The 26,474-nt window shown below is 45.9% G+C and overlaps 1 protein-coding gene and 1 long non-coding RNA gene across 14 annotated transcripts in view; one reads left to right on the top strand and one right to left on the bottom strand.

The window, feature by feature from the left end:
* The first annotated feature begins 262 nt into the window (after window positions 1-262).
* LOC128571610 (uncharacterized) lies at window positions 263-3,545 on the top strand. The gene is made up of 2 exons (XR_008375936.1): window positions 263-1,484; window positions 1,786-3,545. It is a non-coding gene; the product is annotated as an uncharacterized LOC128571610 (long non-coding RNA).
* A 3,913-nt stretch (window positions 3,546-7,458) lies between these two features.
* NEDD4L (NEDD4 like E3 ubiquitin protein ligase) overlaps window positions 7,459-26,474 on the bottom strand; it is a 345,542-nt gene continuing 326,526 nt past the window's right edge. For all 13 annotated transcript variants that reach the window (XM_053571164.1, XM_053571165.1, XM_053571166.1 and 10 more), the window contains 7 exons: window positions 19,257-19,330; window positions 18,407-18,467; window positions 16,868-16,927; window positions 15,375-15,482; window positions 14,186-14,282; window positions 12,915-12,987; window positions 7,459-7,880 (listed from right to left, as the gene is read on the bottom strand). In XM_053571164.1, coding sequence (XP_053427139.1) covers window positions 7,778-7,880; window positions 12,915-12,987; window positions 14,186-14,282; window positions 15,375-15,482; window positions 16,868-16,927; window positions 18,407-18,467; window positions 19,257-19,330 — 576 coding nt within the window. In that variant the 3' untranslated portion in view covers window positions 7,459-7,777. The remainder of the gene's footprint in view (window positions 7,881-12,914; window positions 12,988-14,185; window positions 14,283-15,374; window positions 15,483-16,867; window positions 16,928-18,406; window positions 18,468-19,256; window positions 19,331-26,474) is intronic.

The raw sequence follows: 26,474 nt of genomic DNA, 5'->3' as shown, positions 1-26,474 counted from the left end.
GGCAGGCACTGACAACCACCCCTTGGAAAAACTACCTGGATTTCAGGATGATCAATGTATGTAAATGATCGTGGAAGCGTAAACATCCTGGGTGGGTGGGAGCAGGGTTTGTATAGTTGAGAAGTCCAGAGCATGTGAAGTGGGGACGCTATTTGGATATTAAACTATTTGATGTCGCTTCTTGCATGATGCCCTGTGGCTTCTCATCAATTGACGCAATAAGTTCTACTGCTTCAAGGCAGATACAAGGTAGAGTAAAAAATAACTTATTGTAATGAATTGTATGGTTCCATTTATATGAAATTCTAGACTAGGGGAAACTAATATATGGTGGGAACAACTCAGGACAGCAGTTGCTCTGGGAATATGGGGGTGGCAACTGACTTGGAGGAGACACATGAAATTTCTGGGGTGACAATGTGACTTACACAGATGTCAGCATTTGTCAGACTGTAAATATATGGTTTGGATTTTTATATTTCATTGTACATGAATTTTATCCTCCCCAAATAAAATCTAGTTAATGGTATGCGTACTGAGGCATTTGGGGTGTCCATGATGCCTGCGATTGACTTTGCCATGCTTCAGTAATTACAAGCGGTAGGATGGACAGACAGACCTGGCAAAGCAAACGGAGTAAAGCTGGGCCTCTCACCCTCCCTCCCTGAGCTCAGGGATGGGCAGTCCCTCTGCTCACCAGCCACTGGATGGAGGGAACCAGGTGAGTCAGGGCTTACCAGCCTGGATGGCCCACCCAAGCTGAGTTAGAAGCTACCACTGTCGATGGTTAGAGGAAAAGCGCCCCTGGTGGGCATTCTGGTCTGCACAGGGCAGGTGGGGCCGCCCTAGCAGACCCCGAGGGTGAGGTGAGAACAAATCCTAGGCCTGGACTCAGGCCCACAACACTGGTCACACACAAAGTGCTCAAGGACAAGAACGTGGGGCTCACGTGGGCACTGAGGGTGTTAGGTGAGGCTCTTCAGGGCACATATCCCACCACACGTGATTCAAGTCCCCTGAGCCCCGGGCATGTTGTAGCAGGCAGAACCACCTACCTTTAGTTCACTTTGGCATTCAGCCCTGGACGTGGCCAAATGGGACATAAAACCTGATTCTGGCAACAGTATTTTTAAACTCCCACATCAGAGAACTGCTTAGAAATTGCCCAACTTTGCCTTGAGTCACCGCAGGTTGGCTCTTCCCTGATACTCAGGACATCAGTGTCAGTCCGCTCATTTCAGGGATGTGCTGGCCCACGATGGTGCACCCCATCCAAACCAATTCGTCCGCAGAAGCTAAGCCCTTTCTTCAGAAGGCTTTCCCTGAGCCCTGGAGTGTGGGCAGAAAGGCTGCAGCCAGCCAGGTGACATGCTTCAAGAGGACACCTGCAGTAGCAGGTTTGGGGGCACCTGGCCAAGAGCGGCATTAAGAGGAAAGACCAGCAGGGGGACCTGGAGATTCTGCACACTGAGGGGGCCTGGGAGGTGAGACAAGGGCAGGGCTGCTGACCTTTTCCCAGCAGCATTGAGAGCTCAGGTGGCCTTGTCCCCAGGAGGTCTCAGGAGGGCAAGGAGATGGGGAAGGTGCCCCCCACTGCTGCCCCATCAGCCTGCTGGGAGCTCTGCAGGGGAAGGGGAGAGGCATGAACAGTTGGGACAGGACCTGGATCAGGGGCTGGGCAGGAAGAGATAGGTCGATGGGGGTGAATTTTCCTTTTCCCCCAGTCTGGCCTTGAGATTAGCCCTACAATGCACCCAACAGGTAATCTGTCCTCACCCTCCTCAGCCCCCACCAGGCCCAGCTGGGTCCTGCGGAACATCCTGGGTCTGAAGTGGACTCCAGCTCAGTTTTCGTTTCTTGCCCAATTCAAGATTCCACAGCCTGAGTTCTCTGGAGACTGTTTTGAGAAGTGCTCTCTCCCAGGCGAAGGTCAAGAGGTGGAGGCACTGGAGGATCAGAGAGCAGCTTTGCATTCTTGCCCCAGAGCCCCCTTTGAACATGGCTCCTCAGAATCAGCCAGGGCAGAGCTACTGTTGAATTTCCAGACGCCCGTGTGTCGCGCTAACACTTTTACCAGGGGCCTTGCAATTTCAGAAGTACATAGATCACTCCTGGACTTTGGTGTAGGTGAGAGCTTATTAGTCTAGCAACTGTCACAGATGCTATCCATTCATTCCAGCACAGGTGTTTCTGAGACCACATCATCCCTTGATGATGCACTGTCCACCTGCACCTCTGTCCTGTGTACTGACAGCCTGGAGGTGGTGGCAGGAACTCTGGGTGCTGCTGACAGCTTCCTGGCAAGATGCTACCTACCGCTAAGAGAAAAAGACAAGTCTTGAGAAATCAAGGGCTGACCAAATCATGTCCTGCTTGGACATTACCTCCTGACAAGTCCTTGAGGAGACAGAGGACACCAAGAGGCAGCTCAGTATAAAAGAAAAATGCCACCAAGTTTGAACAGGGAATTGACACAAGATGGCTGGATTTTTTGGATAGCATCTTCTTTTCCTGAGAATCACCTTAGCATCATTATGGAATCTGAGTAACTCACACAAACAGGATCGACTGGACAAAAACCAGAGGTAAAAAGATGTTTTTTCAAGAATGGACTAATATAAATTATATGAACATTATATAAAAATCAACATTTCTCAAGACAAAAAAAGCAGATGAATAAAAATAAATGTGCATCCTCTTATTAAGCTCAGGCCATGTTGTGTTTTGGTCAGACTTTTAATTTTTTAAACATGTGGAGCTTTGGGGGAGATTTAGGAAGATATATAGATCTATAGGCATTTAAACCCCTCTGAAACAATTACAAGGCATTCACAAAGAAGGTTTAAATCAGACAACCCATAATACTTGATGTAGAAAATGTTCCAGCTTCCATAATTCTTTATTAAATATTTGACAAGTTGCATCACTTCTTTACAATAACGTCATTTTGTCACATTAGTCTTCTGCTGTCAGGAAAACAAGCTACATTTTTCTCTTTAGATCTCCCGAGGAAAAAAAGTAGAGCAAAAAGGATTTGTTCTTAAACAAAACTTTCCCTAGGTATATCAAATTCAACTGTACTTTAAAGCTATTCTGATTGTGAAAATGAGCATTATCTGTAAGTTGTCTTTAAAAAAAACCTTCCAGGTAGTTTGTTTTTTACCACTGTATCAAACAGTACTTGGCTTCCTGTTAAGGAGGTGGGTTTATAATAAAAAGTTATGAAACACTGAGAATTCATTTGGAATGCTTGAAACTCTTTCACCTTAAAAGTCACTGTTTTTTTCATGTTTTATTTGGTAGTAGATAGATCCTGAATTAAGAAATGACAGCAAATTAACATCCTCTTCCTAGGGGTCTCTCAGGCTCTGAGTGTTAGAATTTTTAGGACACACAGCTTGGAGAAAACTGCTGAAGGGACTAAGCTCTCACTCCCTTTTGAAACCAGATTACTCAATAAAGATCTAAAAATGCTATATAAATATATACATATACATTTGGACAGCGTATGTAGGTATAGATGTATATATATTACATACATAGTAAAGGGGAAACTAAGTCACACTAAGTTGACATGAAGGAAACGGTGACAATCTAGGTGAAATTAGTCTGAGTAGGAGGGGTGATTGGCTTACACAGGGACAGGTATCTGTAGACATGGGGTTATGGTCACCAGAAAGGCTTTGATGTGTGGGTACAAAGTTGAGAACGAGTACACTGGAGTGCAGGAGCCACCAGCAAGGTCCTTAGACTCCCACTGCTACTCCTCACAAACATAAAACCAACCCACAGAAAGACATGCACTCTGAACATGCTGTTGCTCTGAGCGTGACATCTTGACAAAGGATAGATGCGTAACAAGTGGTTTCTTCGGAAAACTTCATACCAAGGGAAAATTACCCCTTTCCGAGAAAACATCATACAGGCTCACGTTCTAATGCCACACGGCACTTTCTCTGACACACTGAGAACACCCTGGCATGGGGGTGTGCGCACGCAAGTATATATACACCGTTAAGGCTTAATATAAATTAAAAAAGTGGTCCAAAGTATATCACACTTTCTTCCCAGTTTTTTAAAATCTAAAGTACAAAGTTGGAGTTTATGACGATTTTTTAAAAACACATCTCAGTCCCGAAGTTGGCAGTTTTGACATGACTTACCAGGATGTACCCCAATGCCTGAATGAGACAGAGGTAGTGCAAGATCTTCTGGGGTCAGGGAGGGAGCTGGACAGGCAGTTACCCTGCACAGCAGCACCCCCTACCGGCAAGAAGACAGTGACGCCAGATAGCACCTCCCCCTCCCTCTCAGTACAGGGGTGCAGAGGCACAGGTGAGCAGGAGTGGGAAAGAGAGAGCAAAGCCAGCAGAGTGGGTAGGAGCTGGAGAAGTGATCAACCCTGGCTATTTTCTTTTTTTAAATATAGATTTTAAAACTTTTGAAGTGAGTTAACAATACTATTAGGAAAATACAAGAATCAACAGTTCACTGGTAGAACGATTTGAAAGTTGCTGTTTATGAACCTGGCTTTCACCAGAGCCATCTGCTGAGATCAAACAGCAACAGTGCATGTTGGCTATGTTGGAGGGGTGTAGAGAGCTGGTCAAATATCTCACAAAGCATTTCTCAGAATCTGTCACTAAGTCCTTAAATGGGAGGACAAGTGAAGTTGCTTTATATCCTTTGCCATCTGAATTTAGGGAATGCTGTCACTTGCCAAAGAGCCTTTGAAACAAAAATTAAGTATCTTAGGTTTATTGTAATGATTGATGTACTGGCCTCAGAAAAGCAAACGAAGTGTTTCAGGCAAACAATGAAAGAGCACTGAAGTCAAATACAGCGTAAAACAGACCATGCTTACTGTGTCCTGCTCCAGGACCAGTGGCAGAAAAGCACTACATGGTCTGGAGTTAAGCCCGCCAAGTGGACTTCCCAAATTCATCCTCAGGCCAACACTGGGCAGGAATGGAAATACCCAGGATCCACAGGCAGCTGTGGTGACTGATGTTGAAAGACCATCAACACTCAATGTGTACTGTGGCATGACAGTAATTACAGCTTCCCCACGGAACTAAAGAAACTCAACTAAGGGGCTGTCTATGGCTTGGTTGAAACAGAAGATTCAGAGAGCCTGGCCAAGTGGCCAGGACCACCAGGATGGGTGACAGCACCCACCTCTTCCAAGGCTGCTGTTGGGGTTCCCAGGGGGACCCCTGAGGAATGAGCCAGGAACCTGCCCTGTAAGTGGCACATCACCCTTGGGGCCATCTGCAATTACCTCATGCAACGAATAAGCATGGCCATCAAGATTTGGAGAAAACAAGATATATGACCATTTTGGGAAAAGAGTGAAACCTCCGAGAATTGTTGAGGACTAATGAACCTCATTTTGATTTTCTTAAAAAACAAAACAAAACAAAACAACCCCCCCCAACTCCCAATCCAGCAATATTTACTTGTCATTAAAATCAGATCAACAGAAAGATGAACTGAAATGTCATTCACAATTACTGCCTTTGAAATAGTCATGGGGTAGATTCTGATAATTCTTATCTGTTCCTGGCTTAGAAATTATCAGAATGATTTTTCATATTTTCAATAGTTGGTTGAATTTGTGTGAATATTCTGATTTTTTCCAATATATGGTTTACAAAATGACAGAAGAATCTCAGTCTTAGACTAGAATTGGATTTCCCCCCCTATAATTACACGATCACTCTCAGAACCCACGAGAGCACGCTGCTGCTCAACTCAGGCTTTGACATCAGTGTTAAAAGAAAATGGATTCTGGACTATAACAGCTTACAAAAAGGGGATTTTTGCTACTGAGACATTGGTTATATTGACCGTAGGGAAAAAGTACCACCGACAGACAAAAATAACGAGTGATATTATTTTTGATCATTACCTAAAATCTAAGTTTTCTGATCACTACTAGGTATATTTTGAAGCCAATATGGAAAAGGAGTCAATATTCAGCTCTGTAGAAATTTACCTTTTTTTAGAAACTTCAGGCCTTGGCATCCCTTTAGACAACTATCGACTACCACAAACATGGCTTCGCACATCACCAGAGCTGGTTAGAAGCGAGCTGTTGTTTCTTATGCCAAAAGGTCCTTCTTACCTACGAGAGCTCCTGAAGCAATAATTTTTGGTCTTATCTACTACTGAGATGAGATCAAACCTCTAGTATCTTCTAACTGCTACAACGGGCTTTAGGACAACGAAGATGAAAAAGGACGGTAAGGGTGGAACTCCGAGTCTCAGGGATTTCTCAAAACACAACAGAATTCTGTGACAGAGACAACTGGAAAACAATCACACGGTGCAGACCCCCGGAATCTGCCGCCACGACCCTGCAACACCTTGACATCTGAGGACTGGAGCAAGTCTTCTCTCTCACCAGCACACAACAGACACAACTTGGGCAGTGCACAATGGACGCGACTCAGGCAGTTTCAAAGCATGCAACAGGTCATAGGTAACACAACTCAGATCAAGTGTGTATTCAGTCACTATTGGTAGCTGAGTAGAAGTCACACCATGGCCGGGAGGACGGTCTGTAGGCTTAGCTTCACATCTGGGTATTTATACACCAGCAGCCAGGGTCACAATTGATCAATATGGCACCAGAGGTGTGTGTGTGCGGGGAGGAGAAATAATCATCACATTCGATGTTTAAGATAAAAAAACAAAAACAAAACCAGATATGACCTCCACATAATACATAAAGTGCCTTCAGAATTGGTGCAGAGAGAACAAAAATCGGTTATTTGGCTACTGTTAGCAAACGCATACAAATAGGAGATTGGACAGATCTGGTTTCCACAGTTTCAAATCAAGCAGTGCCAAGTTTCATTCAAATTGTCTCTACTACAAAGAGCAAAGAGGAAATAGAATAAAACAGACTATACAGCATCGGGAAGGGTTAAGTGATTTCTCTTACGAGAAATGAAAGTCCAACCCCTGTCTCAAAAATGTGTTATAGCACACGTAATTACTTCTAAGGAATAATGGTGTGATTCCTTTCAAGTCAACACAAAATTTGTCATACTATGTTACAATTCTCTCAGCCTGTAGCTATGATCTAAATTTGTACAAAAACCCAAAAATGTGATACCAAGTTTTTCTGAGTATGGAGAAAATTATCATTATATCTAATGTTATACTGGAATTGGAAATTCTCTCAAAGTACTAGTCTGTAGAAGGTTTTTGGACCAAAAATTAGTCTTCCAATTCTAATAGAGGGCGGATGTGTCAAAGAACTTCACGAATAAAAATCATTGACATTAAACCTAGTATGAATTCAAATACAAAAAAAAAATATGCTCACTTTTCCAAGTACATGAGACATCTTTAATGGTAATTAAATAAAATCTGAAAATCGGTCTAAATCATCTTAAAAAGTAAACATGAGTTGTAATACCATACCTGTAGAGTGATTAATTCCATTCATTGTCATTAGAAAGTATGTAAAATATTTATTAAGGGCTTTGCCTGCAGAGGCACAACATAAATAGCGTAAGTCCTCCTGAAATGTAATTAGTGTACACGTCAACCAGTCGGTAATTTGTGGTGGGAAATGCAGGGACTCCAACTGGGACCAGGTTCCCAAGTCTGAACTTGGGCGAGTGCACAGTTGAAGGCTCAGCTCCAGGGGCCACACCTGCAGCTGCTCTTCTGCCATCATCTCTGCAAAAGTCTGTTAGGCAAATGCAAAAGAGCAAGCAGAACTTGCTCGAAGAACAACCAGCCCCGAGGCGGGGAGCGCTGCTTAATCCACTCCTTCAAATCCTTGGGCATTTTCCACAGCCATGAGAAGTTTCTCTCGTAAATCTTCAAAGGTTTCGTATGGAGGTAAGTCAAGGCGATTAAAGCTGCAAGAAGAAAAGAAAGTGTAGGTGAAAAGCCACCAAGGCACTTGCTAGATTTGGCTAATGGGGCAGGATGTTTAGCAAGAGAATAAAAAAAGCCTCCACCAACAGTTCTGAATCTTGAAAAACAAATTCCAGCTGAGAAACTGACCACACCAAATAGGTTAGTTACATCATCTACAGAGAGGAGAAAACCATTTTCTGCTAATCCAGGGAACCTCTGCTATGGTCAGACATGGGTCTTGGGAGAATCCTGGTGGGAAGGGGGACGTAGAACGCAAAGTAACCGACACACACCCAGACTTCCAAACCCACGAAACACAAATTTATGCTTTTGGAGTTACATCCGTAGTGAGGCTGTGTCTGTCTCAGATGTCAACCACTTACTCTACACAGGCCTCAAGCCATTCATTCATTGTGTTTTCATCACAATCCTTGTCAGGTAAGTCATCTCACTCTGCAGAAGCAGATCCTGAAGCAGGGAGGTAGAGTCAGGGTGCCCAAGGTCACACCTCTAGGAACACGGCAGACCCACACACAGAACCCAGGCTGTCTTGGGCTCCAGAACACCAATCCGAAGCTACTTCCTCTGATCAAAGTCAGGCCAGTAGACATTTCACATGAAAGGCTGCATTTGTAAAAATGCTCTTACATATACAGAGGTTTCAATGGGGTGGGGTGGGGTGGGGGTGCTGCAAAACCACCCTGGTGACAGTGAAGTCTTCAGACAAATGAATGGCCTCTGTGAGCAACAGACTTGTTATGGAACCAAGTCCAAATTCTGGCTCTGCCAGTTGCCAGTTGTGTGACCTTGAGGAAACCTCACCTCTCTATTTGCTCATCTGTGAAATGGGGAAACTGCTCACAGGGGTGCTGGATCAAATCAGTAAATGTGAACTGTGCTGAGCACTTAGCAACTTTTCATCCCCCCCCCTTTTTTTTTATTTTTTAAGAGATAGGGTCTTCTCACTATGTTGCCCAGACTGGATTCCAACTCCTGGGATCAAGCCACTCCTGCCAGTGCCCAGCTGCGATTCCAGGCTTGCAATCAGCGGTATCGCTCATCAACATTTATTGAGCATCTACCTGGAGCTTAAGAAAGTCTGAGCCTCGGGTCATAGAAACAGCACCCGCAGGGTGGACCACTGATGTGCACCTGTCATGAAAAAGGCCACGTAGACTTGCCATGGCTAATGACGGCTTAGGACGGAGCATGTACCCTGGCTGTCAGCCTTGTGCCTGGGAGCAGGTAATACTTCATCCCTGTTTTAACTCTAGTTAATAGAGAAGGAACTTGAGACACAGAGAGGTTAGGTCACACACTAAAGGGGAAAGCCAAGTTCAGCTCCGGCTGGCACCAAGGCCCATCTTTTCACCTGTGCTAATGCTGCCCCTGCTGGGAGTACCCCAGCTGTCACATTTCAACTAACTCTTCTAGGCACTGTTGTGTCCTGCGTAGTATGAATAGAACCACTTCTGACAGTTTCAAAGTTAACCATCAGCAGCAGCTAATGGGAAAACAAATACATATCTGAGAAACAAATGCGTATCTGTGGGAGGTCTTTATAGCCCCTGAAAGGGCTAGTGAGTCCCACTGAACTGAACTCCACTCAGATTCTGTAACAGCCACTGAACATTAAGGGCCACGGAGATTAGCACTGTGCTTCCCAAACTGGGGTTCTCAGAAACCCAGGAAGCCTAAAAGAATAAGTCTTAAAGTTTCAAACTTGTTTTCATATTGCTGGTGACCTAAAAACATTACTTCACTAGTTACAAGGACAGAACCCTGCACGCATGTGTAGATGGCACATTTGCAGCCTGTCACGGAAGGGGGCAGCAGCCTTTCTAGTAGGGGTTTCGCAGTCCAGGGCCTGCAATCCCTGCAGGGTCTGCACACCTAGTCTTTTTTTGTTTTTTGGCTGGGGCTGGGTTTGAACCCACCACCTCCGGCATATGGGGTCGACGCCCTACCCCTTTGAGCCACAGGCGCCCCCCCCCCCCGCATACCTAGTCTTGCACATCTATGATAATAAACGGTGCACAGAGCGTGCAAGTTTGCAAAACACTGGCATAAAGCCGAGAGAGGGGTAAAGGAGTGTTCAGAGCTGAGCTTCGGAGTCTGTGCCTTCATTTTTTTTTAATCTGTAAGAAGTGGGTCACAATATTACCGGCCTCTTAAAATTGATGGCATTATGCGAAGTAATCACAGTACATGCCTAGGACATGTACTAAGCATTACTTCCATTACTTCTGAGGTCAGGAGACAGGGATCTGGCTGTAGTCTGTCACTAATGAGCTGGGTAACCTTGAGAAGGTCAATGTCCTCAGAGGGCTTCAGCTTCCCCATGTGTTAGAAGTGTGGGAAGAATCAGATGAGAAGGGTCTGTCTGAAAGTGCAGATGGATTTGTGATCCTGATAAAGAGAAATTTCAAATGTCCAAGTAGCGACCTTCAACAGACAAGGAAACGAGGCCCTCTGCACATCAGACGCTCACAGTCGCATCTGAGGTTAATGAAAAGCACCCTCACAAAGAACCAGATCTATCAGCTTCTGCTCTCTGGGTACCTCAGATTTTTATTTTGAAGCTTAATGGTGTAATTTACATTTTCATGAAGCATGGGAGAAACAGAACATACATTTGGCTAAATTTTGTTGTGGAACTGTTGCTCTGAGGCAGCCAATGAAGGTCCTGTTTCCTACATCATCACAGCACCCTCAAGGCCAGGCTGGAGAAAGCCCAACAGCCCCAACCACAGCCAGTGCTGCGTGTGACCAACACCTGGCTCTGCCAGGTGGCCAGGCAGCCTGGGGAGGGTGCCGCTGGGAAATGCTTTGGTTGCTTTATTTCTATGACACAGAGAGAGGAAAGTAAGTTTTGGTAAGAGCCAGCTGGGCGGTTTTCCTCTGCTAGGTTGACCTTTGCCCTTCCTAGGGAAGAGATGTGAACTTTAGACCCTGCCTGCAAGAATCACCTGGGGAGCTTTGGAAACCCCACCACCCAGGCCACATGCTAGACCAAGACCAAATCCTCGGCATCAGCATTTTTAAAGTTTCCAATGGGTCCCATGTGCAGCCAAGGTTGAGAACTGAATTCAGAGGTTTCACCTGGGCAGTATCCTGTTTTACTTGTGGCTGAAGCACTTGGGACTCAAAATAGAGAAAAGTTTGAACAGTCAGCTGTCTGTCCACCGAGGGACACGGGCTAACCACTATATCAGTTCATTCGTTTGGTCTATTTGCAGAGCCTCAAAAGAGTGGTTAACAGAAGCAGTGTATCTGTGTAGTGTTTAAGTGCAGACTCTAATTCTACCAGGCTCCAGTTCAAATCCTGTGAGCTAGGGATCTGTAAACTGTGATCCCAGGCAAGTGTCCTAATAGCCTTGGTGAATAGTAATAGTGTATCATAAGGCGCTGTAAAGATTACACAGTCCCTGACCCACAGACAATGACCGTGCCCAATAATTTAGCTCCTACTAATTTGGTCATGTCACTGTAAGTACCATAAGTTTGGGAATTCTATACCCTGGTCCTGGGTCTCTGCCTTCTCTCAGTGCTGGCTGCCTTTTAAACAGAGGCTATCATAGCCCAGAAAACCACATTTAACTCTGACAACACTGTTTGAGATAAAAGCTCTAAACTACAAAGCATTCTTCACCTACAATAAAGGCAGAGAACCATGGACACTGACTATTCTGGATATTAACCAATTTTTCGCTAGAGTCAGCTTGCTTTCCAGGGTCTCACTGGCAATGACCATATTCATTCCACCCAGAGAGTCTTATGAATGGTATGAATTGGGAAAACAAAAACATAAAACCCCAAAATCTTTCTGGCAAAGTAAGAGTCAAAAAGAGGCAAGAAACATTTCATAGCCCATTTCTCACAAATACATTTTCATGAGTATTTTCACCTAGCCGGCACTTATAGTTTTAAGGGAGTGTTTCCTGCAGGGAGTGTTCCCTGGTTATATGTAAGTTCAGGACGACTGAAGAAGGTTTTGAAGCCCTCCTTTTGCTTGAGCAAAGGGGGCTGTGCTGCTCACCATTTTCTAGAAGGCCCACTTTTCTTGTTTCCTAGGGAACAATAAATAAACCCAACACAAAGGACATGGCGACTAGGATTAGCAAGAGTGTGCTGAACGCTGCATCGTGTCAGGTTCTATGTAACTCTTCGAAGAAAACCACCGGACCCTTGTGCCAAGGGGGCCTTCTGAGGGCAGGCACCCGCCACCTTGTCATCCTGGGCAACGTGCTATTTGTCAGACCACTCCTACTCCTTGGCCACAATCACATTAGTCAATTCCAGGGAATTAAGAGCTACTGATGGACACCTGAGGCCTTTTTGAAAGGCTGTTTCTACAGAAAATTTTATCTTAAGTTCTAAACACTTTAAGGTTGGCATGAAAATCTGAACTATTCAGAGCAGTGGTTCTCAACTTTCCTAATGCCGCGGCCCTTTAATACAGTTCCTGTTGTGTCACGACCCACAGGTTGAGAACTGCTGGTTTAGAGGTTGGGAGCTGCCTTTTCTTGATGTGGTGGACAGTGACACCTCTGCTACCTAGAAGCATTAGAGAAGGAGGGGGTTCGGGGGAATTCCCCACAGTGTTGAGTCCTTTGTGTGCCAAGCACACTGGACACATCTGAATCTTGGTTTATGTCTCACGAGCACTACTGAACAATTTCTGTCTTCATCTGTATCTTTTTGTTCTCCAAGCTATTTATGGGCAGGGAACATAACACCCTATGGCAGGTGTCCTCAAACTGCGGCCCGCGGGCCACATGAAGCAGGGTGATTGTATTTGTTCCCGTTTGTTTTTTTACTTCAAAATAAGATATGTGCAGTGTGCATAGGAATTTGTTCATAGTTTTATTTTTTGAACTATAGTCCGGCCCTCCAACGGTCTGAGGGACAGTGAATTGGCCCCCTGTTTAAAAAGTTTGAGGATGCCTGCCCTATGGTCTCTAACCTAGCACAGTCCACAGCTAAGTATGTAAAATATATCTTGTTGACAAGCACGTGTTTCTGTCACTCACCATGTGTGAGCTCTGGGCAGTTTCTCAGGACTGCCCCATTGCTCTATTGTAAACAGCTGAGGACCATTGGAACCTGGACGAGAAAAGAGAGGGACATGTTAAGAGCACGTCAGGCCACAGAACCAAGCTGTGGTATAACTTAAAGAAAAGGGGAAGATAAAGGACCAGCCACTATCAGGGCAGGTTTTCCCCAGCACCAGTCTGGAGCCACTCTCTTGCTACAATATCATATTTAATGTTTATTTATTTTTCTTGAGATGGGGTCTTGCTTTGTCTCCCAGACTTTAGTGGAGTGGTGCCATCACAGCTCATGGCAGCTTTGAACTCCTGGGCTCAAGTAGTCTTCCTGCCTCAGATTCCTGAGTAGCTGGGGTGACAGGGGAATGCCACTTTGCTGGACTAATTAAAAAAGAATTATTTTTGGACAGACAGGGTCTTGCTATAGGATGGTCTTGACTCCCAGTCTCAAGCAATCTTCCCACCTCAGCCTCCCAACATGCTGGGATTACAGGTGTGAGCCACTACACCTGGCAAATATTTAATACAGTAGAACCCTCTGTAGTTGACCACCTCCTCACGTTGACCTAATTTCCACAGACTGGACACGCACTGCGTGTATGTATCAGTACAGTAGGCCTAGCTCCTTATGCTGATCCCTCCATATGCTGGCCAGTCTGCTATGGTCCCGGGGGTGGTTAACTTACAGAAGTTCTCCTGTATTTAATTTTGGGGGCAGCAAGAGGCCTGTACAACCTCCTAACATAGACTCTGCATTACCTTCCGAATGGGGTCACACCAGGATTAGCAGACGTAATACATACAAGGGGAGATGGCTACAACCTCTCAATTGAACCCTGGAAATGTAGGCTTAAAACTAGTTTTGGGGAAAAAAAACCAAAATGGAACTTTTCACTATGCAAAGCAGAAAAAGTGATTTAAAAAAAAGAAAAATCACTAAAGAATTCTGTCACCTGAAAGTGAGGTGTCCTTTACATGATCAGTTTATAACCACATGGATGATGCTGCAAAACCTAATTTTTAGAGATATACCAAAAAACTGAACTAGAAAAAAAAGGAAGAAACAAGATGACTGACCCTTATGCTTCTACCCACAAATCGCCCCCACCCGTTATCTGTCTACGGGAAGTGCTTCCATCAGATCTATAAAGAGCCTGCTGTGTGAAGAGGCCTGGGAGGCAGGTGTTCTTGGGCCACACTTGGCGCCTGGCTAGCAATTTGCAGAACTGAATCTAAAGACATCCCATGCTCACCATAAAGTTCAGCAAATCCATTCATAGGTACCCGGGACGTCCCTGTGACAAACTGCAGTAACCGGATACGCTTTTCCGCATCCATCAGTAGCACAGCCTATGAACAAAGGCAGAAGGTCATTAAGTCCCCCACGGGACACACTGCACAGGTGCCTGTAATGCAAGCAGAATGTAACCTCGTCTATATTACATTCTAAGACCCACGCAGTTGACGCTGAAAATGAGCCTTTTATTTTTTTTTTTTATGGCCACCACAGTACCAGCCTCTCTTAAGCTTAGAGGTGAGTGATTGTAACGCCTCTCTCTTCTTCTGCCAACAAACCAAAATAAGTGATATAAAAGGCAAACTCTTTGATGGTATTGAGCTCATGCTTCTGTGTGTAAGGCCGGCCGGTTCCCCGTAAACCAATTATCAGTGCGCAATGTTCAAAAAACACCAACACAAGGGGAATCCGGGTCATGAGAGGGGGTTTCAGAAAGTAGACACATTCCCTAAAGAGAACATCTGGCACTTGATACTAATACTAGATATTTAGAAATGATAAAAAGGTAGTGATTTCTTTTTTCTGTAAGTAAATCAGCCTTGAGTAACAATTTTTGTGAAGTTAGTTTACTTCTCCTCCTTGGACTGACCGTTTTCTATTTCCTATCCTCTTCAGCTGAACAGGAGGCAAACAGTGGCCCAAAGATAGTACATCAAATTTCATCTGCATCTTTGGTTGAAAGATATAAAGATCAAAATATCGGTTGGAATTAAAAAAGTGAAGAAAATGACTTAACAGGAAATGGTATCTTGAAAAAGCTAGCCCTAAAGCATGTTTATGCCCTGGGAAATCACTCATTCTCATTTTTGGAGGACTAGCTTCCAGTACTCTCGAAGCCAATTAATTCCTTTCCACAATCATCTGACTCAATGGGTTCCTCAAATGAAAGCTGCTTTCACCAAATCGTCAAGGAAGGGCAGCATGCACAGGACCCCACTGTCCAAGCCTGGCTGTTCGCTTGAGTTGCAGCAGAAACCCAGTCAGCTGCTGGTCAGGCTGCTCCTTGCCCGCTAGCAGTGCAAGCGCTAATGGACTCCAGCTTTACCATTGTCCTGAAATCAGCCCTTGGCGGGGTGGGGGACCCCAGAGCTACCACTTCTGACATAGGCAGAAGAACATGGGACAGGGGCTGGGCCTGGAGTTACCTTCCAGAACCACTGAATGACAGGGTGATTTGGGCAGTAGCCATTCTTGTAAATAGAATGCTGTCTCCAGTCGTTCACGTCCACATCGCCGAGGCCGCACATCAGCAACTGTTAAGGAAATTTACCAGATGTAAACAAGGCAGCGTGTGAAAGCTGAAGTCACAGTGCAAAATGACCTCTCCTCAATGCCAGCATTTTGCAATTACGCGAAGGGGGCTAGCTAGCAACTCATACAAACAAACACAGGCGGATACTCTACCTGCATGGCAGACCATGGAGACAGCATAGGTAATGAGGGTGACCCAATGCTAACCCGTGTAAGGCCATGATGCTTCACACCGGAAATAAAAGCTCCACAATCTTCCGCCCTACCCCTCTCATCTTAAGCGCAGTGTTCATGGGTTTGCTTACACTCTGGTAGCATATGGACATGACCCTGGGTCTGAATACTTGGAAAAAACCTCTCTACCCACAAAAGAATTAGAGCTGATGACAGCAACAAGGTATGTCCTCCAGATCGATTAATTCAGGTGATGCCAAGTCACCTCACCGGTCCAGAGGCCTGTGAACTGCAGACGTGCTCTTGGGCAGTAATGGGTTCTTAGACTTTTCATTTAACCCAAACTTTGCTTTTTTTATTATGCACCTATCCAGCAGGGAAGGTTTCCGTAGACAAATAATCCTAATATTCCTGCAGAGGCACTAGGATAAATGGAAAGAGAACTAAACCATAGGCCTGGAAAGCAGGTTCCTACGCCTGATGGTGCCCAAACCTTGCTGGGTAAACCCCTGGGCCATTAACGTGTCTCTGCCTCAGTTTCCCACCTATAAAATGAAAGGCTTGCAGTCTGCAATTTCTCTGACATCATCTTATCTAGAAGTTTCCACTTTAATATAAAAAAAACCTCCACAGACTCTGTCTTCCTTTTCCCTTTCTCTTGACACAAAGGGTGAGATATTCCTTTGGTTTTTAAATACACTCTCCCATCTATGTCCACACCAAGAAGCTGAAATAGTCCTCAAACGACCTTTTGCTATTGCCTGATGTTTTTCCTTATGTGACATAAACCTCTTCAGGATCAATGAGACACCTGTTCTGCAGCCCCTCAGTCTCCATGTGCCCAAGTCCCCTTTGGGCTGCCATGGCAGGGTGGGAGGTGGCATGGGATACTCCCCTGCCTGGTCTTACTCGCAGGTTGCTGCTGCCCCAAACCTTGTCTCCACCTGCACACAGCAGTTTTCCTCATCTGGTGTTCAGGGCCAAGAACGCAATCCAGTTCAGCCTCTACTTATTTGGTACATTTCAGAACTGCCCTCTCGCAGGCAAGAGAACTATGGTTGAGTACTTTTGCTATTCCTGACTTCCGAATCTCCAAACAAGGCCCGTAAGAGACACAAAATAGAAGCCCTCTGAACTTACACTCTAGGACATTATGGATCAAAGAGAATATAAAAATATTATTTGTAAAGTAATAATACTTCATAATACAAACCTCTAGTTCGTTTTCATCAAAAATTTTAATCAAGTCAATAGGAAGCAGTTCTGTGAATCCCTGAAAAAGAAAAAAAAAAAAATCACCTTTAACACCTTTCTCCTTGAAAAAGACAAATTTTACAGGAAGAACGAACTTTTTGATTAGCCAGAAAAAAAAGTGTTCTTTACTGATGATTCATCCATTAGTGACACTATCAAGTTAACTATAGTTCTAAAAAAAAAAAAAAAGGACAGTCATAATGTAAAAGTTCTGACAAACTGTAGAATCTAGAAGGTTCAGGTACTTGACTCATTTTTGAAACCCTATGAAAATATGGGACACTGTAGGGAGGTGGATTCCAAAAGCTGTTTATAACACATTGCCGTGAGTCAGAGCATCCTAAAACATGCAGGCCGCAGATGTGCAAGAGACATGGTTAAAAATACCATAGTGCGGGCCTGGAGAAGAAACCAGAAGGAGGCGGGTGGCCGGTGTAACGCAGGGACCACGCTCTCACTCCCAGCCTCTCACTCACTAGCACTACCGCTGCCATCTGGGATGAGACCCACGGTGCTGCTGCTGGGCCCTGCTGGGTCACCCGAGATGGGCCCCAAGAATCTGCTTCTTCGGGCTTCGTTCCTACAGGACATAAAACCTGCCTTTTCCCAATCCATCCTCACATCTTATGTCCCTATCGCCCTGAGCCTGCGTGAGCTGTCTGGGCTTTATACATCAATGTAGGTGATTGAGCTAGCGGCAGGCTTAAGAGAGCATCGCCAAAGGAGAACTCTTATTACTTCAGTGGAAATTCACGATGTGGATGTGGGACATTTCCCTTGTGATCTTTCAAGTAGCTAATACTATCAGATTTTAAAAGGACTTTTACTTTTGGTGAAAGTGACATACTTTTGAAAATGATAAATCCTTTACCCTTTGTTAGGGCCTCGGGAGCATTACTAACATTTTAATAATGTGGGTCTGGGAAGTGCCAACTTCCTACACAAAGTTGGCACAAGGTGGCTGGGTATAAAATAAAATCTTGGGTTTAGAAAGTGTGTTTTCCAGTTCCCGTGAGGATTATTAAAACAGCCATGAAGAGTGAGCAGGGGCTTTTAGAAAAATGCCTGACCACAGAGAGGATGCATCACTCCAGGGAGCAACGGCCTGGGGACACCTGCCCTCATCCGCCCAGCTGCTTCTCGGAAGCAGTCACTGCAGCACAGACAGACTTCTCTTGGGTCCCACTGGAAACCTCAAGATGATGGTTCTATAGCGTTTGTAAGAAGTCTTCTTTAAAAAAAGGCAAATAAAAAAATAAGTAAGAAAATACTTAAAAAAAAAAAAAAAGGAAAAGAGACAGTGGCACACCAGCTGGGCACTCCTGGCTGGAGACTGGTCACAGTGCCAGCTATGATCCTGGTGGTCCCACAGCTGTCCCTACTCCCACCCAGTCTCTCAGTGCGTGATCGGTCCTACCACCCCACACAAAGCCGTAGTGACCCCGGTCGGCCCAGGACTAAAGGTGCACGGCAGAGCATCCCAGTGAGCGTGGCTCACCTCCAGGAAGGCGTTCATCTGCTTCTGGACCCTGTTCACAAACCTCCACTGGATGACCAAGCTGCAGGAGAAACGAATTAAGAAAATGACAAATATCAGAAACAATTTCTTATGTTTACACATGCTGAATAATTTTGCTATCCCTTTTAAGTATTTCTGTACATTTTCATTACAGAAAAGAAGCTGGGAGAGAAAAAAAACATTTGCTCCTCCCTGGTTCCTAATTTTACCTCACTGGTCCCTTGTCATTGTATTCCACTGTTGTAATTCTCAATTTTATCTAATTTTTTTGAGGCAGAGTTGCCCAGAACTACAGAGCATTGGTGTCATCACAGCTGAGTACAACCTCAAACTCCTGGGTTCAAACAACTCCTCCTGTCTCAGCCTCCTGAGTAGCTAGCTGGGACTTACAGGGATCTGCCACCACTCTTGGTTGGAGTGGAAATGGGGCTCTTGCTATGTTGCTCAGGCTGGTCTTGAACTTCTCAACTCAAGTGACCCTCCTGCCTTGGCCTCCCAAAGTGCTAGGATTATAGGTGTGAGCAACTGTGCCCAGCCTGCAATTCTAAATTTTAGGTGCGCCTTCCACATTCTCTAAGAGCATTTGCCGTATCACTCGATGATGTGCACCTTCTCTGCCTCCTCTGTGCCTCTGATTGGCAGCTCACTGGAGGATGATGCCAGCACACTCTCCATCCCACACCCGCAAGTCAGAAGGGAACTCATACTGCTGAAAAATAACCAATAAACTCGTGCCCACAAAATCCAAGAGCTATTTTGGTAATGAATGTCAACCAAATATACTGTTTGATTTATTAAAAGAAAAGGTTGTAAATGTGCATATACGTACTCAATATATTCCCTTTTGTTTTCATTTGTTACCATTATTTCTGACCCATTGGGCTTCAAATCCACTTGATATGTCTGTAATTACAAAGATAAAACGACAATCACCATCACGAAGTTATGTGGTGTATTATTGAGTCATAATGTCTTACCATGAAAGGAAGATAATCAAAATTTAGTCGGAAATACTTCTCAGCAAATGGGCTCTGTGCACCAGAGAATGTCTAATGGATCTTTAAATTGTTAAGATGTTATACATTTAAACATGCTATCATTAAAGGCACATTATTTTATGGTTACTTATGAGTTTTAATTATTCTTCACACATTAGCAATAATAGAAAAGAGTAACATTTTTTCCAGCTGCTTTCAGGAAATCAATTATGTTTAACAGAGAAAAGAACTGGGTACATCCATCAAGACTGCAGAGATCCAAATTCTAACCCATTTTGTTTCTTAAAGTTCAATTTTATGGTCATAAAAAAGGATGCATGAAACTTCTTTCAGAGAGGCAAACATAAGGACTTGAAAGAAGGGATGAAAGCAACAAACAAGCTACCTATCTTAGGACTGGCAGCCAGGCCGAAGAGGTGGATTTACCTGCCTTTCTAAGACCCACAGACATTTCTCTGCACCAGGACACCTCCCCCAGCCCAGCTGCTGGGGAGCTCCCTCCCTTAGAACCACCCGGGACCACACATGAGCACAGAGCTGATCCCAGGCAGCAACTGTGCCTGTGAGGCAGGGAGAGAGCCTACCATTTTAAAATACAATGTTTATTCTCATTATAGAAATTCTGGGGAAAAGGAGTTGAAAAATATACCACCCACAACTCCCCTACTGGACTGAAGCCACGTCACCATCTTGGTGGGGTTCCTTTTAGTTGTTTTGTTGTGCCTGCCTGCCGTACTTCAGAGTAATCAGAGTAATCCGAGCTGAGGGAGAGGAGTTTCTGGAATAAGTATCAGTGTTGTAACACGAGGAGGACAGATTCCCACCGGTAAAGAAAGCTGGGCTTGGGCAGTGGTCCCCTGGCCTCTGCCGCCCACACGCCGGGAAAGCCTGAGCCCTTCTGACCCAGATACCCACACTCTGCTGAACAGCACACATTCTCTCTACATATATGGCCCAGACACCACACCTTCTCTCTACACATGCGACTCCTGCTCCTGTTCACACTGAGGGCTTTTACAATCAAAACTCACTGGTCATCGATCCAGTCTCCTTTCAGTTGTTTCTTTTTCTTCTTTATTTAGAAGAAAGAGATCTTGTTTCTCCACCCCATAACTGAACTCCATTTTCTACTAAGTCAGGGTAACCTGTTACTGTGCCCCATGGATTTTAAACCTGCTGCTGCAGTTCTGGGTTTCCCTGAATTCTTCCTTATACCCCCCATTCCTCTCCCCTGTGGCTGCCTTCCCAGCTCACCCTGTCTCCTCTCGGTGGCACCTGCTCCTGCCCGGCACAGGACATGGCAGGGACAGAGGATGCCAGGCAGGTTTCACTCGGGTGGGGACATCTCTGCGGCAAAACGTGGCAGCTCTTCACTGGAGTTTTGGAGGATTGTGCACAATGTTCACTTAACTTTTGTTCTGTTTTATTTTTTTACATTGCTGGGGATTCATTGAGGGTACAAAGAACCAGGTTACATTGATTGCATTTGTTAGGTAAATGTTTTTTTTTAAATAAGCTCCATAATATATCGGTTATTCTTTTATGTCCCCTATAGTCCCCCTCAAAGACTGCCTTGCTGCTCAGTGATGGGGTCTTTCTAGCAGATCCACACTGAAGCCAAGTTAATAAATCCAAGGCCAGTTCTTGGGACTGAGCAGACGTTCAGTACAGCTTGGAGACTGTACTAAGATCCTTCTTCTCTTCGTCGCCCCATGCCTCTCGGTACCTAACCACCAGGGCTCAGCTCTCCCTCTTTCTCTGCTCACTGGCCTCCCCAGGTGTTGTCTGGGAGCAGCAGTTTCCAGAGAGCTGCAGAGTGAGAGGCACAGGATAGCAGGGGAGAGCAAAGGAGAAGCCCCCGCCTGGCCCCCGAACAGTAAACCGAGCCGGTGCCACAGACTGTGGGGAAATTGTTCTCGTCAATACCAGCGGTGGGAGTCGAGCTGGTTCAACCCTTTTGGAAGATACTTTGGCAGCAGGCATCAAAATTTTAACGTGCACATCCCTTTTCACAATAATTTCTCTTTTAGAATTTATGCTAAGGGAAAAAAATAGTTAAGTATATAAAATATGTATCCCTGGGTTACAGTTTATATGTTACATCTAAGGGGATATTCCAAGATTATATAGAATTTCTATGTTTAGATTGGTAAATACTAAATAGCTTGAACACCAACAGGGCATGGTCAAAAACATATGGCACATCTACAAAATGGAATCCTGTGTAGCAATAAAAATGGGCAGATTGATACCACTGAAAGGTGTCCGTGATATATAATTCCATTCCCATAAAAAGTATCTGGCATGTGTGGTTACAGGGAGTATTCTGGAAGACATAAATCAAAGTTTTCATCATGGCTTTTCTTGAGATAGTGGGAATGACAGATGATACAGATTTTTATTGTTACCAGCTTTATTTTTATTATAAAGGGTAATATTTTATCATAAGAGAAACTAATTGAACTGTTTTTGAAAAGGGATCATACTATCCATGCTAAATAACGAGGATGTAAGCAATAAATTACTCTGTGGGCAGCTGTCCAGAGTGGTGGTTCACCCTGATCACAGGTTTCTTTGCTGGGCAGTGAGTGGAGGGCTTCGGTTCTATTCCCTAAGCCACTAGGTAGGGAAAAATGCCCCAGTTGTGGTCATAGTTGTTTCTCAGTTCAAGCACCTACTTTTGTTGAATTTCCTTCTTCCTTGGGTTCTTCACAGATGTCATTTCCACAGGAAGCAATGACCGTAGCCAAATTCCACGTCTTAGTCTGGCCAGGGCTGACTATGAGACTGCCCTGCCCCAGGCCGGGTTGCAGGAGCAGTGCCAGGCCCATCGCAAGTGCAATCACTGTCCCCCTGCTCCAGGCAGGTGCCCTCGCTGCCTTTCTCGGCTGAAAGTGAGGCTCCGGGTGAAAGTGGAGAGGGTTGGGATGCAAGGCCGGATCTGCTGACTCCAAAGCTCGACTCTCTGTGAACAGTTTCTCTGGGGGCCTCCCCTTCCCCCGCACATCTAACTACAGCCTTGTTGCGCTCTCCCTTTCTCCCACACTTCACACTTCCTAATTTCAGATGTTGCCACCAAAGGAGGGAAAGGACTGTGTGTCCTCACGACTGTCACTGGCACAGGGGCTGTGAGCACTAAGAGTGTGCTCAAAGGGGCAAGGTGAGTGATGCAGAGCAGGGAGAAGACTGGGGGGCTCCCCCAACCCTGCCTGCCCCTAGAGGTGATGCACTTGGGCTCTGGCATGGGGCCCAAGACTGCCAGCACTGCCCCACGAGGTGGAGAGACCGGGAAAGGTGGGGTGGCTTCAACAAGGGATCAAGAAGAAACCACAGCTACGGCTGGTGCCAGACAGGTGCCCGCTCCCCGGCGAGCAGCGTCTGCCCTTTTATTCAGAGCAGTCCTGCCGCCCTCGCCTGTGTCCCACCCTCCATGCACTCCTGCCCTGGCCCCGGCCTTCTGGGCCAGCCTCGTTTGTGTCTGGACTCCCGAGGGACCCAATGTGAGGAACGCTAACAGTGCCTGGCACACTGCAGGTGCTCACTAGGCCTTCGTGAGAAGCAGAAAAACTCCCATTTCTGGCACAAGCCTCTCTCTCTTCCTCACGGAGATCGGTGAGGACGTGACTGCCAGAGAACTAGAATCCTTCCTAGGCCAAATTAAAGACTTCGGGTTCATATACATCTCCCCAGTCTTCCAAAGACACTTTATGCTGTAGGTTTGAAAAGTTGGTTAAGAAATAGATCATGCTGGAGTTGGGGAGGGTAACATTTGTGTGCTTTTTAGACTCCATTTCTGAGTGCTAAGTGCTGCTGGACAAACACCCACCCTGACGTGGCATGCAGCCTGGGTCCTCAGCACCTGCTCCCCACCATGGGATACCCCTGCCATCCCACCGTCCGGGCCAGGTCTTCCTCACCCTCCTCCACTGCCTCCCAGCAGACATTAGAGCAGTGGTTCTCAACCTTCCTAATGCCAAGATGTATCTTCATTGTTACAAAGGGGTTGTGACCCTCCAGATTGAGAACCATTAAAGCGCATTAAAGCGACTGTACTGACGGTATGGAGGTGTACCCTTCTAACTTCGGGTTTCCCCGGCGGCCGCCCACCTGTTCCCTAGGCCTCTCTTGAGGGGCTGGGGCTCCCACCCTCCCCTCTGCCTCTGGCCCTCTGCCTGCTTTCTGGCTTTTGCCATGGCTTGCCCCCTGCTCACCTCTCTTCCCCACTTGACACTTTCTGCCTTCTCACTCACTCCCTTCCCCAGTCCAGTGTAGGTGAATCTTCCTCCTCCTTTACCACTCTCTCAGGAATCTTTTTACACTCCCCTCCAGGGGCCGCCTCCCCTCATGAAATCGGAACAGATCCACAGCTCACCTGCAGTGTGTCCCACGGCCCCCAGGAGGGCCACAAACCATTTTAACATCTGACATGATCTCCATCTCTGAGAACTACTTTTTTTTTTTTTTTTTTTTGTAGAGACAGAGTCTCACTTTATGGCCCTCGGTAGAGTGCCGTGGCCTCACACAGCTCACAGCAACCTCCAACTCCTGGGCTTAAGCGATTCTCTTGCCTCAGCCTCCCGAGTAGCTGGGACTACAGGCGCCCGCCACAACGCCTGGCTATTTTTTGGTTGCAGTTTGGTCAGGGCCAGGTTTGAACCCACCACCCTCGGTATATGGGGTGGGCGTCTTACGGACTGAGCCACAGGCGCTGCCCCTGAGAACTACTTTTGGCTCCTTTGGAGTGATCACCCCGCTGAGAATGGGCACCTTCACTGGGGCATGCCTGGTCCTGAGGAACTACCCATGTGACCACAGCCCACTCTCTCCTCCCTACGCCACAGTGTCAGGGCCTCTTCAGAACCACCACGCCAGACACCGCTGTGCAGAGCAGCAGAAAAGAATTTCTACTTGCTGCAGCTCTACAAAGGCTCCTCTCTTGGGTATGTGTGTGTGTGTGCGCGCGCGCGTGCGCGCGTTCACGCACGTGTGCACTCTTCCTGCTTGGCAAATGAAAATCACTCAAATATTGAAATGCCTTCATGGAAACTTCATATATGTTAGGGCCCAGAAACCAGCAGGCTCCAAATTCTCACCAGTCAGAAAGAATAGAAATTACACAACAGTGGTAACAGCTGCAGTTTCATTACAGGGCACAGTAGCTATCAAAGTTCAGCCTGTTATTTCTAAACTGTGACATGAAAAAATAAAGCTCCAATGCTGCATGTCCACTTTGCCTTCTGGCAACTACACTTGCTTCGTCTCACTGAGGAAATGACCTACTCTTCTGACATCAGGGAGGTGTAGGCGTCCCCCTGGGTTAGAGTCACTTGCAGCACAGTCAATGGTTTTGCAGAGGCTGCACCTTGTTAGTGTCTGTGTTTCCCCGCAGCAAATGCACTCTGAGTGCCCACCATGTGCCAGGCACTGTGCTAAGGGCTGGTGTGCGATGGGGAACAGAAGGCAGCCATGCTGCTGGTATCACCAAGATGAAGCCTGGTGGGACAGATGCTAAACACACCCTCAGACACACGCACAGTCATCTGTGGGCCACAGGCAGGCACGGCAGGTGCTCTGAAGGGCCGACTTCTCTGAGGAAGAACGTCTAGGAGGGAGAATGTGTTCACCAGAAGGTGTAGCCCTAGCAAAGGGCCTGAGGCAGGAAGGAGCCTGCCGTGTTCAAGGAGGCCAGTGAGGCAGCCCTGGAAAGGACCAGGTCAAGTCTGTGATGCAAAATGAGTCTGGAGGAGCAGCAGGCAGGGACAGGCTATATGGGATCTCATGGAGCAAAGTAAAGATTTGGGTCATTCTCTCAAGGGAAGCACCTGCCTCTGTCATCACAGGAGGCCAAAGTGATATAAAGAGACCAGTTAGGAGTCTACAAAAGAACAGAATGCAACAGCCTGGACGTGGGTTGCTGGTGGTGCAACAAAGAAGGAAAACGGACAGATGTGAGGAATACTTAGGAGGCCAATGAACAAGGCTTGATGATGTGCAGATATGGGAGATGAGCTCTATCCGTGGCTGCTCAACTTTCTCCAGATTCCTCCCAGACAGCATGACAGACAAGTGGGTTCCCTGATAATCAGGTTAGCGATCTTAAAAAGGAAAGACTGTAATTTAACAAATTGGGAACCTAATCATTAGCTTGTTCATCTCGTGGGTCTGTTCTGATTTGATTACTCTCCCTGATTCTGCCCAAAGTCAGCAGAATCCACAATATTAAGTGAGGGGGTTTGAGAATTGTTTTTAATGACTATTTGGCATGAACTAAAGTAATGATCAGAATCTTCATTAGAAGTCTACTCAAAAAATCAAAACATCCTGTGTTTGGCTTTCATTTTCCAAATTACACTTAGGTAACCAAACTAAGGAAGGTTTTCCAGATCACTTATGTCTAACTTCAGCATTGCCAACAGTTTTCTGAAATACACCTAACTATATCTCAGGTGGTCATAAGGTTTGCTCTAAGTGGACACAGAGACGTTATATACATCTGACACACAAGATTAACTTTTAAGTTTTCCTTGGTTCTGTATTTTTACTCCTTCCTGCACATCTTAAAGACGGAAGGCAGAGGGCTCCAGGGTGACTACCCGTAACTTGGGTCTAGCTTAAAATTAAGAAAGACTTTGAGATTCAACTGACTTTGTTTCCTCACCCTTAGGATTCCTATTACTTACAATACTCTTAACATTTTTTCAAACACTGGGCTGTGCTACTCATTCATGCACTCTAAGTATTCAGTAGGCATCAACTACATGCTGAGCACTGGACATACCCAGAGGGCCTCAAAGGGCCTACAGTGCACAGCTAAGCCAGTTAGTCCCTACAGGGCAGCGTGACAAGGGGGGCTGGGACCCAGCTGGAGAGAGAATGCGGCTGTGTGGAGGGCACAGTGCAGCCAACACTGGGCACTGAGGTGTCTCCGGGAACAGCGCGAAGGTGCCCTGCAGCTGGTGGGGGCAGGAGGAAGGAGCTCCTTCCCAGGAGGGCAGGGTGGGTCGTCAGGGGTCCTGAGTCATGCCACAAAAAAGCCGAGTAGAAGAACT

The sequence above is a fragment of the Nycticebus coucang genome, chromosome 19 (genome assembly GCF_027406575.1).
Source record: "Nycticebus coucang isolate mNycCou1 chromosome 19, mNycCou1.pri, whole genome shotgun sequence".
Lineage (NCBI taxonomy): Eukaryota > Metazoa > Chordata > Mammalia > Primates > Lorisidae > Nycticebus > Nycticebus coucang.
This window is presented reverse-complemented; position numbering and strand designations above follow the sequence as displayed.